The 15,344-nt window shown below is 40.9% G+C and overlaps 1 protein-coding gene and 1 long non-coding RNA gene across 2 annotated transcripts in view; one reads left to right on the top strand and one right to left on the bottom strand.

Moving 5' to 3' along the window:
* Nucleotides 1-15,344, bottom strand: part of LOC148341616 (uncharacterized) — a 287,045-nt gene that overhangs the window by 89,690 nt on the left and 182,011 nt on the right. The window lies entirely within an intron of this gene.
* LOC148341623 (uncharacterized) lies at nt 9,412-10,277 on the top strand. Its single transcript, XM_088283063.1, has 2 exons — nt 9,412-10,213; nt 10,270-10,277. Exons 1-2 carry the CDS (start codon nt 9,478-9,480, stop codon nt 10,275-10,277), a joined length of 744 nt encoding a protein of 247 aa, XP_088139189.1. The 5' UTR covers nt 9,412-9,477.

Genomic DNA, 15,344 nt, shown 5'->3' with positions numbered 1-15,344 from the left:
AATCGGTACCTTCCACAATCATCAATAAAATCACTTGTTCCACTTGCTCAACTGGCCTTCATTACGCTGTGTGAAAAGGTGAAAAACTGAACTAGAAGTTGAACGATAAAAAAAACCAGACCGAGAAACGCAAATCGTCTCAGTTTCTCTCAAAGGTTTTGGAATGTCAGGAGTTGGCAACTTGATGGCGACTGGAGTCAGCGCTGGTTTTCTCGCTGTGTTTGGCTGGCTCGTATATGTATGGTCCATTGAACAAAATTCAAACTCTTCAAATATCCCCTCAGATATATTTAATATTTCGCTTTCTGAATACATTTCTGACGAGCTAAAACCACTTTCTAGGTTGAGCTCTATCAAGCATTTGGGGTTTGTTGCTAAGCAGAATCTCACTTCGGAAAAACTTAAATCATTTGTCAAATATACCAAATATTTTTTTTCATGCTATATTATATTTTTTATACATTGGATTAGATATATAATGACATAGGGAAATATTAAAATTGGAAACCACATACAGACTTAATTCAATTAATAACAAATATAGAAACATTTTAGAAATATTGAACTCATTGAGAAGAGTCCTGATCTTGAAATAAATTTTGAATTGTAAAAAATACTAAAAAAATTAATTCAATAACCCGACCCTGGATGAGCGGCAGAAAATGGCTGGATGGATGGAATAATTTAAATTGCATCCAAATTCAAATGAACAAATATGTTAAGAAATATTCAAGTGTGAAATAAAAAGGTTTAAATTGTTGATAATTTTACATATTAAAATAATTTAATAAATATTGTATTATTACAGAAGCAAGCTTAAATATGAATTGAAATAAATGAAAAAAAAAAGTCGTGTATTTTTAAATGGCCTAATTTAGATATGGGAAGTAATTCTCTTGATGAAACTATGAAGGGACTGGAGCTCACAGAAGTGACCAGTCTTGGTTCTGAATTTCCGATGTAACCAGATACTGCCCTGAGAGAAAATATGCCTGAGCATTGTTTATGGTGGGGGCAATTCTCTCGCCAGGTCAGTGACCTTCCAGAGTATGAGAGTAATTTAAGGTGGTCACGAGTAGACTGGTCGTATCAAAGGGGAGACGCATCTGCTCTCCCTCTGGGGGACTTTTGGAGGGAAATCCCGAAGACTAGCGGGATGGGAATGCATATGCAACAAGGGAAAATTAGATATTCATGTCCTATTTGGGCATTCCCTATAAGAAGGGTATGTCTGAGACGGGGCTCGCACGTTTTTGGGGAGACTTCTTTTGACTTCAGCATGTGACGAGGATAAAATCTTTTTCGAACCAGTTCTTTTCCATCACCAATCCAGCCTTGCTCGGCTGCCTCTCCGGAAGGCAGCAAGGACCCACACTTCAAAGACAAAATATACTACATATTGAAAGAAAAACAATACTCAAATATTGAAATAAGTATAGAATTGAATGAATAAACAACAAAGAAATAAATACCTCCTGGAAAATATCGTTATTTTCAACATTTTTCTTTCTTGCACATTCTTAAACAATCGTAATTTTTTTTTACTTTTTCTTAAGTTACTTCAGTGCATTTCACACCTGTGCCTTCAGGGAATTCCGACTTCGTCCTACTTGAATGAATCCCCATCAAAATACCATGACACCACGACTGGACAAATAATATCCAGAAACACACTTATGCACCACTGAGTGAGTGTTGGATGATATAGCTTGTTGGAATTTAGCTTTATATCAATGTTAGAATTTAACTTTTAACCCAATGTAAACTCAAATAAGTAATCTGACTCCAATTTGCGACCTTACCCAACTCTCACTCATCCAACAATATGCGCGCTCGTTCTGCAATAGAAAGGTATCAGGAAGCCGGCATTTTCACGCACAAGTGGATTTATTCCTAATACACAGATTTACTACATGGCACCTGGGTCTCGGGTCCCTCTCAATACAACTCTACACCTCTCTTGCCACCAGCAAATGTACTCTCCGAGTTGCCCAGTAATGATTCATACTATACAACATGCAAATGGCACAGACAAAGGTATCCTGGCATGATTCTATTGGCTATGTGTATTGCAGTTAACTTTAGCTTGCTCTCATTGGTCTTTCTCCCCCACCGAATCCCGTGGCTCCTCCTGCGTGTGATCTTTTGATGGCTGCTCCTTCATCCACTGCCCCCCGAGTCATCTTGTCTCTCTCCCTCCTTGCGGCTATCACCATCTGTCCTGAAACATTCCATTCTCGCACCCCACACACCGTTCCGCTCCACCAGTCACACGCTCAGCACTTTACAGTCTCACACTTTCATACACTGGATGCAGCAACATCTAATGAACTATGTTAAGCTCAAACTCTTATATTCCTTTCATAGTCAAATGTATGAAATCCTTTAAGTGTAACCGAAGTTTGGACCATGCTAATGACAAGACCCTCAGGAGAGGAATGCAGGAAGATTGGATCACGGCTGCAACACAGGAGGTGTGAACGAGACACCTCTGAAACAATGGACTTTCATGCCGGGACAACAAAAGTCATGCTGGTGGCTCCTAGCAGTCTACCCTTTGCTCTGTGTTTAGCTCATGACTGCCATGATTACATTATCCTTTCGAGGTAATTTACCCCTTCTTGCTTGCAAGTGCCACTCCTCCAGTTCGCTCCACAGGTTTGAGGTGACATATGACGTGTGTGACCAGAAGGCCGGAGAACGCTTTAAATAGCGTCTCATCACGCCCATCCCGGAGGTTCTCCTCAACAAGGAGGGTGATATTGATAAGATATTCTAAGTTAGGGTCCATGAAAACAGATTAAGATATAGTTGTTGCTTTAGCCTGCTCATGTGCTCCGCAGGTTTTATTATTATTCACATTGGGTGCACGAATAGATAACACACACCCAGTACAGGATAGGGCAAGATTTTGTTGTATTGTTAAGACTTTTCCATAATATACGGCACCACAGCTGTGACACTTGAGGTTAATTTCAGTTAAGGGGGCGGTGGCGCTGTTTTTCTGAAAATTACTCACTTAACGCAAGGTTAGGTTCTTCGTAGAGGGGATTACAGAGTTACATGCGGGACAAAATGTACTTGTCAGGAACTGTCCTTACTTGAGGCCGAGGCCAGACCTACAGACCAGCATGACGGTCACCGGCTGAATGGGGACACCTCAGGTGAGATTGGCCGTGCCGTGCATCAGATATTTCTGGCCCCGTTGGGGCCGATGTTGCTGTATCTTTCAGGTGGGGAGCGGAGGAGACAGGCCTGGTCTATGTGGCCAGGGCGAGACGTGAATGGAGTGAGACTTCCGGCAGTGACCCATCCAATAATGTCGTCATTCCGCAGCTATTCCAGTTGGCCGTCCTTAGGGCGTGTCCTTCCGGTTACGGACATCATGTGAAACAGTCCATCAATGAAAAAATTCTAATCAGTGTCAGGAGAACACTTTTTTTTTTTACATCATTTTGCACGACATCAGAAAAGGAAAATGTGGGATTGGATTAAGGAGCGTTACTAAAAATTGTTGTACTTGCAGGTTCAGGTGGCCAAGAGGGCTAAAAATTATAAAATAAAAAAAAATTTAAAAAAAAGGGGTGGGGCAGCTAATGCATGCAGCTCCCATTGCACCTGCGCCCTCCGCTTCTGCTGCTCCGAGGCAAGGTTCGGGTGACGCGGCGCCACAGCAGACTGGCTGGCCGTACCAGGCCGGTCAACGAGGTCGGGATTGCGGGAACAGAGGTAGGGGTGGTTATAGACGGGGGTTGTGAGTGGGGTGTGCTCTTGCTGCGGGGTCACTGGGTGATGAGCTGTCCATACTGAGCCACTTCCTGGAATCTGCCATCCTGTGGTCCAGCGCCATACCTGTCACAAAGAGCTCCACCAGCGCAGGGGGCGCCACCATACCCACTCCTCCAACTACGCATGCATTGCCTCCCAACGCACTTTTGAACACCAACCCGCTGGTACTGTATTCCACAATAGGGGGCCCGCGGAGCTTCAGCGTACGAGGACTGGCAGGTCCCAGCATTCTCGGGACGACAGATGGACAACAGTTTGTTGATGGTGCTTGATACTGGGCGAGCTATTTCCCGCTCGGTGAGCTCCTTCCGCATCTCCCAGTGAGCAACAACACTATCCTGCGTCACTAGCCTGAGTCACTGCCATTGACTGAACGAACACTGGAATTCGAGTGGCATTTCCGGATGGGACTGAACTTGACTGTGCACATCCGTTGGGGGGCGCATATGTGGTGCTCTCCTCCATTCCAGTGGCTGAACTGAAACATCTGAGGGCAGCTCCGAAACCTGGTTCTCCATCCTCCCGCGGTGGGTATGCCCTGTTCCTGATCCAACCTCCACCCATTCACCAATTGACCCAGTACATTGTACACTGTACATATGATCGCACACATGATTTGGTTTATCAAAATGCATTCATTCAAATTTAGTCAGTTCATCTTGCATTAGGATTATATATGTGCTATGTCTACCGGCGTTGCCTCGCATGCGTGCCTTGTCCCTGAGCAGCAGAAATGGTATGAATTGTTTACTTTCGCCAAGCCACAAATCGCATTGACTATTGATGCGCGTCTTCATACTAAAGATCTAGGCCCCATGGTAAAGCGGTGTGTAGAGGCGGTTGGCTGGGTTCAGACGTCTATTACGAATGTTGAATACTCTGCGTCACTAACAGGGTATCATACTTCAGCACCCACTACAAATTCTTCGGTTTTGGGAACGTGACTAAATTTTAAAATTTCACGAAACGGGTCACTCGGGAGAGGTAGCTCTGTGTGCGTCTCTGCCGGAGGGTTTGTGGACACGGGGCCCGACTGATTTTGGGCTCTGCTCCACAGCTCCCCCAATTGTTTTACTGTCTCTACACCCTCGCCCAGTTGACAGAATCAGAGTTGGCACAGCCTGGAGGTGGAGGGAGGCATTCGGGAGACAATAGGAGGTGAAGACTGCAGCGGTCTTGGAGCTGTCTACATCTTGGAGAGCACCTATTCTTCCCGTAAAAAATGGTTTAATTTGGTATCTGCGTAATTCTAGTTTGGGGATTTTTATTTATTTATTTTTTTATTTTTATCATAAATGGTAACTATTTCATTTGGTTTGCTTTAAAGATTTGCCAAAAAACTGTCAAAATTGGAGCGTTAGCTCAGGGCTTAATTTATAATCTCTAAACAGTTAGATATTTGAACTCAGTGAACTAAATTTTCTTTAATTCAGGAATAATTTGCCCATCTTGCAAAGCCAAATTCTAACATTGTGCCATATTATATCTTATCATATATTATCATTAGCACATAAATGAGAACCAACACTGCTGGATTGTGGTGATTATCGGCAAAACTAAATGTATACGTTGGAAAATTGTTTCTGGGGGCAATGCCTGTGAGGATGCCACTGTCTAAATTATATTCAAAAAAAGCTTTTACAACAGTCTGGGAATTGAAATAGATATAAAATTTGGTGGGTCTACGTTAATTACAATATCTTATTCAAGTGACTGATACAAGCTTCACAAACAAGTTTAAAAGGTGATTGAGTGCAATTAATGACGGTAGTGTTGCGATTATTAAATTAAGAAATTTAATTGCGGGACGGCACTAGTTAATTTGTTACTTTTTGTTGTCTAATATAACTTTGATTGGGATCGACCCCACTAGGGGGTGGGTTCATAGTATATTTCTTGCCGCATGCATTTTTTGTGGCCACAGGTTGCGTTTTCATTTTGATGGTAAAATATTTTTCGGCGGGGATTAAAGGATTGTATTACGATTACTGGCATTATTTTAAACACATACGGGACAGAATGTCGATTATTAAAGTTAGCAGGTTCATATTCACTGAATATTTTAAACATTGATGAAACAAAAAGCATTTATCAAATTGAATTAGAAGCACGGGTCACAAGAATGACTGGGATTGTAGGCCTGATGTTTACTGATTTATTATATTATTCTTATATGCTAAATTTATAGTACTTAGTTTAAATGTGTGAACTTTATTGAAATTCTCAGTCGTGAGAACAAATTTGCCTACATAGCATTTCCATGACTTGCATTCACAGCACTTCATGGTCGAATACGACGCTCATTCTCCACATTGGCTGTAGAGATGCAAACATACCAAATTTGGCACTAGAGGTGTCACATAGACACTATCGCAAAAAATACATTCCGAAAGACATAACAATTGGAGATCGGAGCACATGAACACGCATGCATACACGCAGGCACGAACTTACACTTGCACATAACATTCCCTTTATTAGTCCCACAATGGGGAAATTCGAGACTCGAACCCAGGCCTCCTGGGGAGACTGGGACTGAACGCGGCGCCTTAGACCACTCGGCCAACCTGGCAGCCTCCTCATACACACACAGACGCTTGGACATACACACGCACACACCAACAAGATTCCAGAGGAATGCCAGCGGGCAGAGAGACGGAGAGACTGCCTGCCGGAGAAGGCCAGCCTTGGCGTGCCAGTCTTGGGGACCAGACGGGAATCAACTTATCCAGACGATGACTAACCTGGGGAGGACCTTCCCTTGGACGTGGACCCGTGCCGTGGGAGGGAGCGAGGACGACCGATTCAACCTACATTACCCTTGACATAAAAAAACTCCTATAAAAACTGAAGCTGGGATGAAAGCTGGTGCGCATTTTTCGACTGTGCTCGCCCGAGTGGAGTTTCTCGTGAGATAAAGAAAAAGCTGCCCAGATATCTGTCTTTGTACTATTTCCTGAACTCCAGAAATTGAAGAAACTAAATATCGGAACTCTAATCAGTTGTTGAGTCTTTATTTGACCCTTTTCTTCTTGAGCACAAAAAAACGAACACGCATTGGAGTAAGTTTGGCTTTTAAAGGTTGATTTACTAACTACTTCTCATTTCCACGGTGACCCAACTCCAACAATAACATGACAAATATTTGTCATCTCATCAATATTTGCACAACAGAGTACTGAGTTTCGAGATCCTCACTATAATATTTCTCCTAATTATATTTCTTATTAATTTAGCTTAGTTAAGGGATATTTTATTGACAATCTAACATCAACAAACAAAGACAGAAAAAATTGGTGGAGGGGTGGCGCGAATCTTTTTCTTCTTGGTAGGGGCGGGCGTGAAATAACTGAGAAGCACTGCGAGTATATGCAGACATTCTATCCATACAATCTTGCAGCCCGAGTGAACCACAGCATTGTTGCAAGTTCGGTCGGAGAAACGGAAACGTCCCACTACTGTTTCAGCAGCGGCTTCTCGGGAAATAGGCGGAAGTGACGTCGAAGCTGACTCGCGAATGTGGCGTTAATTTAGTTTTTTTTTTTTTTTTTTTATCAACCGAATTAAAATATTATATAAAATAAATCTTAAAATAGAACAGCCAGGTGTAAAAAAAACCACTGAGGCAAATAAATATATTTGGACAATACGCGCTTAAAGCGTGACGTCATAAGCAAGCGCGCAGCTTCCGAAGGACCTCGACCACATCCACCGACCCGTCCACACCGGAACAAAAGCAGTCCACCGCTAAATTCTTCTGATTTAGTGTGGAACTGACTGTAATTTTCTCAAAGGATGTCCAGTGCTACTCTAAAGGACTACGACATAATTCATTAAGTCTTTGTGTCCCGATAACCTCATCTTCGTGCGTTGATGCTTTTCGGCGTAGTTAGCTTAGCTTGTTAGCTAGCTAGCCGCTAACGAAAAGAGGCTCATGACTCATCGCCAAGCAGAGATCAAGTGCGGATTTTTTGGAATTATCATTTGAAAATGTGTGCTAGAACGACACCCAAGTACAAAGAGGAACTTTGTGGAATAAAAGAAGAGAACGAGCAACATTTTCAACTGCTGGGCGAAGTTAACAAGCAGCCTCCTGTTGTGCTTCACAAAGCAGGTTTGTACCCGTCTTACTCTCATTTGCTTTGGAAAGAACGACTTTCTATCGTTAAAAATATACATAACAACATTAAGTTGTTTGGGGAAATGCGTCCAAGGTTATTGCCGCTTTATTTTTAAATATTGCCGTTTACTTGCAGGTCTGCTGAACATTTGTTTTTGCCAAATGAAATCAGTGCAGAAAATAAATGCCAAAGAATAACCAATAGTGGGGGGTGGACTCCATGTTTTTTTTTTTTTAATAAAATTTCAACTGATTATTTAACATTTTACATTTTCTGGTATTTATATCTTGTTCAAGCAATTCCTTCCGGAAGGAATTCTGCTTGACTCTAAAAAATGTGCACACTGCGGCGAAAACATCAATGGCGGTTGATCAATTTTAGTGGATAAAACACAAAATATTAAGTTTTTTTAAAAAATCAAGCACGTAATGGTCTTATTTATTTATTAACTTTGTACTGCCTTCGTCGGGTGAGAGTCAATGAACCTCCGGTGGATATGCACTGTTTTGTGCACGTGTGCGTAGTTTCACCCCATCCAAACATTTAAAATACATTTAATGCATCCATCCAGGGTTGCACGGATCTCATCGGTGAACAAGCGCATGCTGCAAGGAATGCATCTGCATCTTTGGCTTCCTATGGGCTTAAAAAGGGAGTACGCCACAACCCCCTTTTCTACCAACAATCCCAGGAACATTTAGTTCCTGGTAATAAAGTTCCTGTGGCCCAGGTGGTTTGCATCTCCCCCGCAACTCAAAGTTCTTGATAATTTTTGCAAATGACAATGATGACGGAACAATGGGAGGTTTTGTGTTACTTTGTTACTCATTACTGACACTCTATGGCTGTTAAGCATCGTTGCAGTTCTAAAATAATTCAGTGAACTCTTCAAATATTATGGTGGATCTTAGTCGAATTTGAATACATATTGGATAACTTTAAAATAGACAGTCATTATTCAAATATGTCAACATAAAAGTCACAGTGAAAGTGTTGTTGCTTAATGCTTATGTGTAGGGATTTTGACTCTTCAAACATAATGTTGTTTTAAAATTAATTTAAAAACAGAAATTTTATAAAAAATAAAAAGGGGAATGTTGGAATGTACTTGCAGGCTAAATGTCATTTTGGGCAAAAAAAAACCCCCAAACGTAAATCATGCAATAAATAGCGACTCTGATGCCAGGGCCCCTTTAATTATTTTAGGGATCCAGATTATAATGGAAGCAAAAATACCCACGATGAAACTTTCTCTAAATGCAAGAAGAAATACTTGTAAACATATTTCACTTGAAGGATTCCTATTCTATTGACTCATATCAAAAAGGAGGAGGAGGAGGAGGAGATCAACAAGTCACCAGTGAACGTTGTCCCTATAAAGACTGAAGATGAAAACAAGGATGAGAGTGAGGACAACAGAGGGGCGGAACCTCCAAGCGGCAGCTCAAGTCATCACGTGACAACAGAAGGTGATGAAGACCACTGGGGGCCATCACAAGCACAAAATGAGGACACATTATCAGGCGCTTGTGACGATGATGATGATAATGAGCAAACTATAGGTGAAATGGCACGTCACACTGACTCATTATCTTCAAAGTTGTCTTTAAAACTGCACAAAAAATTACACAGTGGAGAAAAAACATTTTCCTGCTCAGTTTGTGGCAAGAGTTTCTCTCAAAAGTCAAGTTTAAAAACGCACACAAGAACACACACTGGAGAAAAACCTTTTTCTTGCTCAGTTTGTGGCAAGAGTTTCTCTCAAAAGTCGCATTTAACAAACCACACAAGAACACACAGTGGAGAAAAACCTTTTTCTTGCTTGGTTTGTGGAAGATACTTCTCTAGAAAGGCTAATTTACAAATTCACACAAAAACACACTGTGGTGAAAAACCTTTTTCATGCTCAGTTTGTGGCAAAAGCTTCTCTGATATGTCATGTTTGACAAGCCACACAAGAAAGCACAATGGAGAAAAACCTATATCCTGCTCAGTTTGTGGTAAAAGCTTCTCTGGAAAGTCACATTTACGAATCCACACAAGAAAACACACTGGAGAAAACCCTTTTTCTTGCTCAGTTTGTGGTAAAAGCTTCTCTCAAAACTCAACGTTAACAAGCCACACAAGAACACACAATGGAGAAAAACCTTTTTCCTGCTCAGTTTGTGGTAAAAGCTTCTCCCAAAATTCTCATTTAACAAGGCACGCAAGAACACACAGTGGAGAAAAACCTTTTTCCTGCTCGGTTTGCGGTAAATCTTTCTCTGTAAAGTCAAATTTACGAATCCACACAAGAACGCACAGTGGAGACAAGTCATTCAGTTGCAGCGTTTGTGCTAAGAAATTCTTCACTAAACAGAGTGCTGAGAAACACGATTGTGCTGGTGAGAATTGCAGCGATCTGAAGCTTAAAAAAAGGACAAAAAAACTGAAGGAACCGACTCTTTGTGGTAAGATGTGATTTTGAATAAAATATAATAAATTGAAATTTGCAAAGCTTTTTTATTGACACGAAGCCAATGTGATCATTGCCAGAAGAACCATTGTGTCTGAGTGATGATGATTTTTTTTGTTTTTATACTACACCCTGAACTGGTCACCAGCCAGTCACAGGGCAGACATAGACACCGTCACTGAGTGGGAACTGAACCCACGCTGCCTGCACACAACTTGGGCAAGTGTACCACTACACCATCAGTGGCTTTATATCAAACATAAATAAAATTAATTGCCTTTGCTTGGAAGAACATTTGTTAACGTTATGCTTTTCAGTTGTCTTTTTAATCGTACCTAATGGAAAAGGTGTGAGAAGAAACGGTGCTTATGAAATCGGTGCCTTCCACGATGATCAATAAAATCACTTGTTCCACTTGCTCAACTGGCCTTCATTACGCTGTGAAAAGGTGAAAAACTGAACTAGAAGTTGAACTTTAAATAGAACAAGAAAGATAAATGCAAGTAGTCTCAGTTTCTCTCAAAGATTTTGGAATGTCAAGAGTGTAGCTACACCGGTCCAGCGAAAAGGCCACGATTCAGACTGATGTCCAGATTTTCTTTTTTTATTTCTCTTCCTTTGATGGCTTTAGGAAATCACGTGACACAGTGAAAACTACAAATACATACACACCGAATGAGTCCTTGAGGCCAATGCAAACAATGTACATTAATAAACAAAGTAAAAATGAAGAAAGGCACAAATATCGTGTGCGCCTCCTGAACACAGTGTATTTATCGCTCTGCTGTTACACGGTCCGTTCCTGCTTTCGTAAATCTTCCCGCTTCTTTTTTTCTGTCACGACGGAGGAGAGGATCCGCATTGCAGTTTGTTGCTGCGCGTCTGAATTGCAAAAGTGAATCACCGTAATTTAATGAATACTGAAACGAATAATTAAATATTTAAGTACCGTATTTTCGCACCCAAAAGACGCGCCGTGTCAAAGGGCGCAACACCTGTTGAGGGCGCTATTTCTGTCTTTGTAACATATACTGGACGCACCGCCTGACAAGACGATAGCACAGCTGCTGTTAGCATAGCATGAACTTGGCAGAGCTGCCCACACTGACACAGCCGATAGCAGCCTACTATGTCCCAATAACATGAGCAATCACCCCATTGTTGCAGCAGACGCCAAGTCTCTATCGACAATAGCTGACATTGACAATGGCTCAGGCCAATATTAGGTGCATTGGCAATAGCCTACAAAGCAAAGTCAGGGGAGGGACTTGGCTGCTTACCACACTCCTTAGAGTCACGGTTTCAAAAAAAAATAAAAAACTCATTATACAAGCAAACAATGAAACATAGAAATAAGATTAACACAAACATGTATCTTTCATGCCATCAATATACCCAAAAAAAATGAAAATAACACAAAAGCCACTCAGCCTTAGCTAATTCAAGCAATGCATTCTGGGAGCAGAGACCCACAATCCCATAGCTGTTTAGAGAGATTTGCATGGCTGTTTAAAGAGATGTGCTGTTATGCTTTGGACTTTTTGTCTGTTGTCTAAACATGGGACGTTTCTTGCTTGCAATAACATAAATGATAAGACAGACTAAAACATTGTGGACAGCTGCCCTTTGTCCAGCTTTTTCCAACACCATCACCCAAACATTATAGTCAGATAGTGTATTTGTCACGGTCGATTGTAAGCATGAACAACTCACTCTTTGACCAGCAGGGTGTGCTAACATGCACTCCGAACAGCTCAATAAGTAAAAGGGTTGATGGTCGCGAGTGATGCTTAGTCCATTTAATGGACGCATCGCCTGACAGGGCGCTTTGTTTGTTAAGGAGAATTTTTGTGACATGAAAGTGCGCCTTATGACTATACTGTACCTAAAAAAACACAGAAATATTTCTTAACACTCTAACATTTACATAATAAAACAGCAACATATTTCAATTTAAAATTCACAACCACATACTGAGTTAATTAAATTCATAATATATATAGAAACATTTAATAAATATTGAATGAATTTTGAAAGATAAAAAATAATGAATGAAATTCTAAGTATTAATTAATGCAATAAATAAATAAAATAATTGCACACATATTTAAATGAACAAATATGTTGACAAATATTCAAGATTTAAATAAAAATAATTAAAAAATATTGAAATCATTTTTATGTATTAAAAAAATTGAATACATATTGTAGTATTACATAAGCAAGTTTAAATAATTCCATGAAAATCAAATTAAATACTGATAGAGGTAAAGAATAGTAAAAGAAAAAAATACTTAAATAGTGACATGCAAATAAATGAAAAACAACAGACAAATCCCGAATGAAAAATACAATTTATCAACATTTGACAAACGACAATGTGAAATGTTGAGCTGAGAGATTTCTTTCTTGCATATTCATATTCTTAATGAACCTTAATTATTTTTTTCTTTTACTTTTTTAGTTACTTAAGAGCTCAATCCACGTGAAATATCCCCTTGGGAGATAAAAAAATATCTCATGCAAAAAATAAAGAGCGACTAATTGTTTTTGAGGACAATCAAGGCACCATCGCACTGGCGAAAAAGCCTGTAAAAAGGCAAAGGTGCAAATATGTTGACATTAAGAAACACTTTATCACGTCAGCTCCAGCACCCTCCCGCGACCCAGTACAGGAAAAGCGGTGTGGATAATGACATGGCATGACATTTGTAATACTGTCCAACTGACATGGTGGCAGATGTTTCAACAAAACCAGCAACAAAAGTTAAGTTTAATTCATCTGTCAAGTTCATGTTTGGGAACTAAAATGTTTGTTCATTTGCATACGGTTTAAATCTTAAGTTTTTCCGATGTTTAGAAGAAAATGACAATGATTTGCATCGCAAGTGGCGACATCTGTTGGTGAGTTGATGACAGTGCTCCACATAGCCAGCAGCCAATCATATCACAGTGGGGTGTGTCCTGTTCTTCCGCGTTCGTGACGAACAGACTGCCATTTTCAAGCAGGGGATCCATTCAGCGCTACTTTAAAAAACGACGCAATCTTTCATTCGTCTCGTCTAACAAATGGAAGCACAGAGATCAAGTGCGGATTTGTTGAGATTGTCAGGGGAGGGATTTCACTGGTCACCACACCATAGAGTCATGGTTTCAAATCAAAACCAAAAATATCTCTGAACAGCTTACAAGCAAACAATGAAACAAAGAAATAAAATTTTCACAAAACCTGCTTCTCTCATGCCATTCATATCCTCATAAGAAATAAAAACAACACGAAAACAGTACTGATGCATTCCGGGAGCCTCAGCCAATCAGATGGCTGGTTAGAGAAATGTGAGTCGTGTGCTTTGGGTAGTGTGTTTTTATTTATATTTTTGCAGTCTGTTGTCTAAACCTGTGATGTATCTTGCTTGCAATAACATGAATGATAAGACAGACATTGTGTACAGCTGCCCTTTTGTCCCGCTTTCTCCTGCACCATCAGCCAAAGAACGTATTCACATAATGTTTATGTCACAGTCAATTTGAAGCATAGATGTCTCAGACTTTGGCCAGCAGTGTGTGCTAAAATGCCCTCTGAAACACCTCAAGGGGAACGAGCCCATGGTCGAGAGAGTTTCTCAGTCCATATAATTGGCACATTACAAGGCGTCTCGTTTGTTTTGGGGAAGATTTAAGACTTTGAAGTGTGCCTTATGGTCGTGAAAATACGATACCCACGATGAAACTATCTCTATGCAAAAAGATGATAATCGCCATCCACTCTTCTCCCATGTACCAGTCCCTCCCAGGCTGAAATCTAGGAAAAGTTTCATTTCAACTGAAAGTCTGCCTGAAAACATCACCCCTAGACGGTACAGAATGAATAAATGGAGAGAAAAAGAAAACATGGGACAAGAACAACCGTGTGTCCCAAAACCAAAAGAAAAACGACCCAAGGGCACAAACCTTGAAAGGAAAAAATGGTGTACCCTAAACCGTGCAAGATCTGGTGTTGGGAAAACCAAAGACAACCTAACAAAATGGGGCCTTGCCACATCATCAGTATGTGACTGTGGTTTCCTAAACCAAAATATGAAACATATCCAACTTGAATGTCCAATAAGCCCTGTATATATCACTCCACCAGACCTACAAAAGGTCACAGACAGGGCAAAAATATGGATAAACCACTGGTGTGACACGATATGATGATATGCAAAAAGAAATACTTGTAAACATATTTCACTTGAAGGATTCCTATTCTATCAATGACATAATGTTGCGATGGCCCCCAGTGGTCTGCATCAATATGTATGGGTCCCACAACAGGTGTTCCATCAGACGCACACAATAGCCTGTGTGTGCTAACTTCAGCTTGCTTCCAGAAACGTCTGTGACTATGTCAGGAATGAAATCGGCATCAACCGCAACGTGCTTCCTTTTCAGATGCTCGTTTATCACAGCTGTGCTGGTAGAAAAGGGAGGTTTACATCGTAGGACGTAATTTTGTGAAATACCCCCATGGTCCGGTCCAAATCGGGGTCGCACGCATTGCTCCATATGCGGTAGGCACAAGTCAAGGTAGCACGGTAGAAACAATATAAGACAAAGTCGCCGCCTGAGGTTTGACTTGACCAAACCAAATGTGTGTTTGTCTTTTTGTGTCCTGCAGACGTCAGTGAATACGATCTCCGTTCTGTGAAAGAGGAGCCAGACTTGACTCACATCAAAAAGGAGGAGGAGGAGGAGATCAACAAGTCACCAGTGAACGTTGTCCCTATAAAGACTGAATATGAAAACAAGGATGAGAGTGAGGACAACAGATGGGCGGAGCCTACAAGCAGCAGCTCAAGTCATCACGTGACAACAGAAGTTGATGAAGACCACTGGGGGCCATCACAAGCACAAAATGAGGACACATTATCAGACGCTCATGACAATGATGATGATACTAATGATGATTATGATGATGATGGGCAAGCCAAAGGTGAAAG

The sequence above is a fragment of the Idiotropiscis lumnitzeri genome, chromosome 2 (genome assembly GCF_059441095.1).
Source record: "Idiotropiscis lumnitzeri isolate Australia: NSW breed Sydney's pygmy pipehorse chromosome 2, RoL_Ilum_1.0, whole genome shotgun sequence".
NCBI classification, from domain to species: domain Eukaryota; kingdom Metazoa; phylum Chordata; class Actinopteri; order Syngnathiformes; family Syngnathidae; genus Idiotropiscis; species Idiotropiscis lumnitzeri.
Note: the sequence above shows the minus strand (reverse complement) of the source record. Positions and strands in the feature narration are given on the sequence as shown.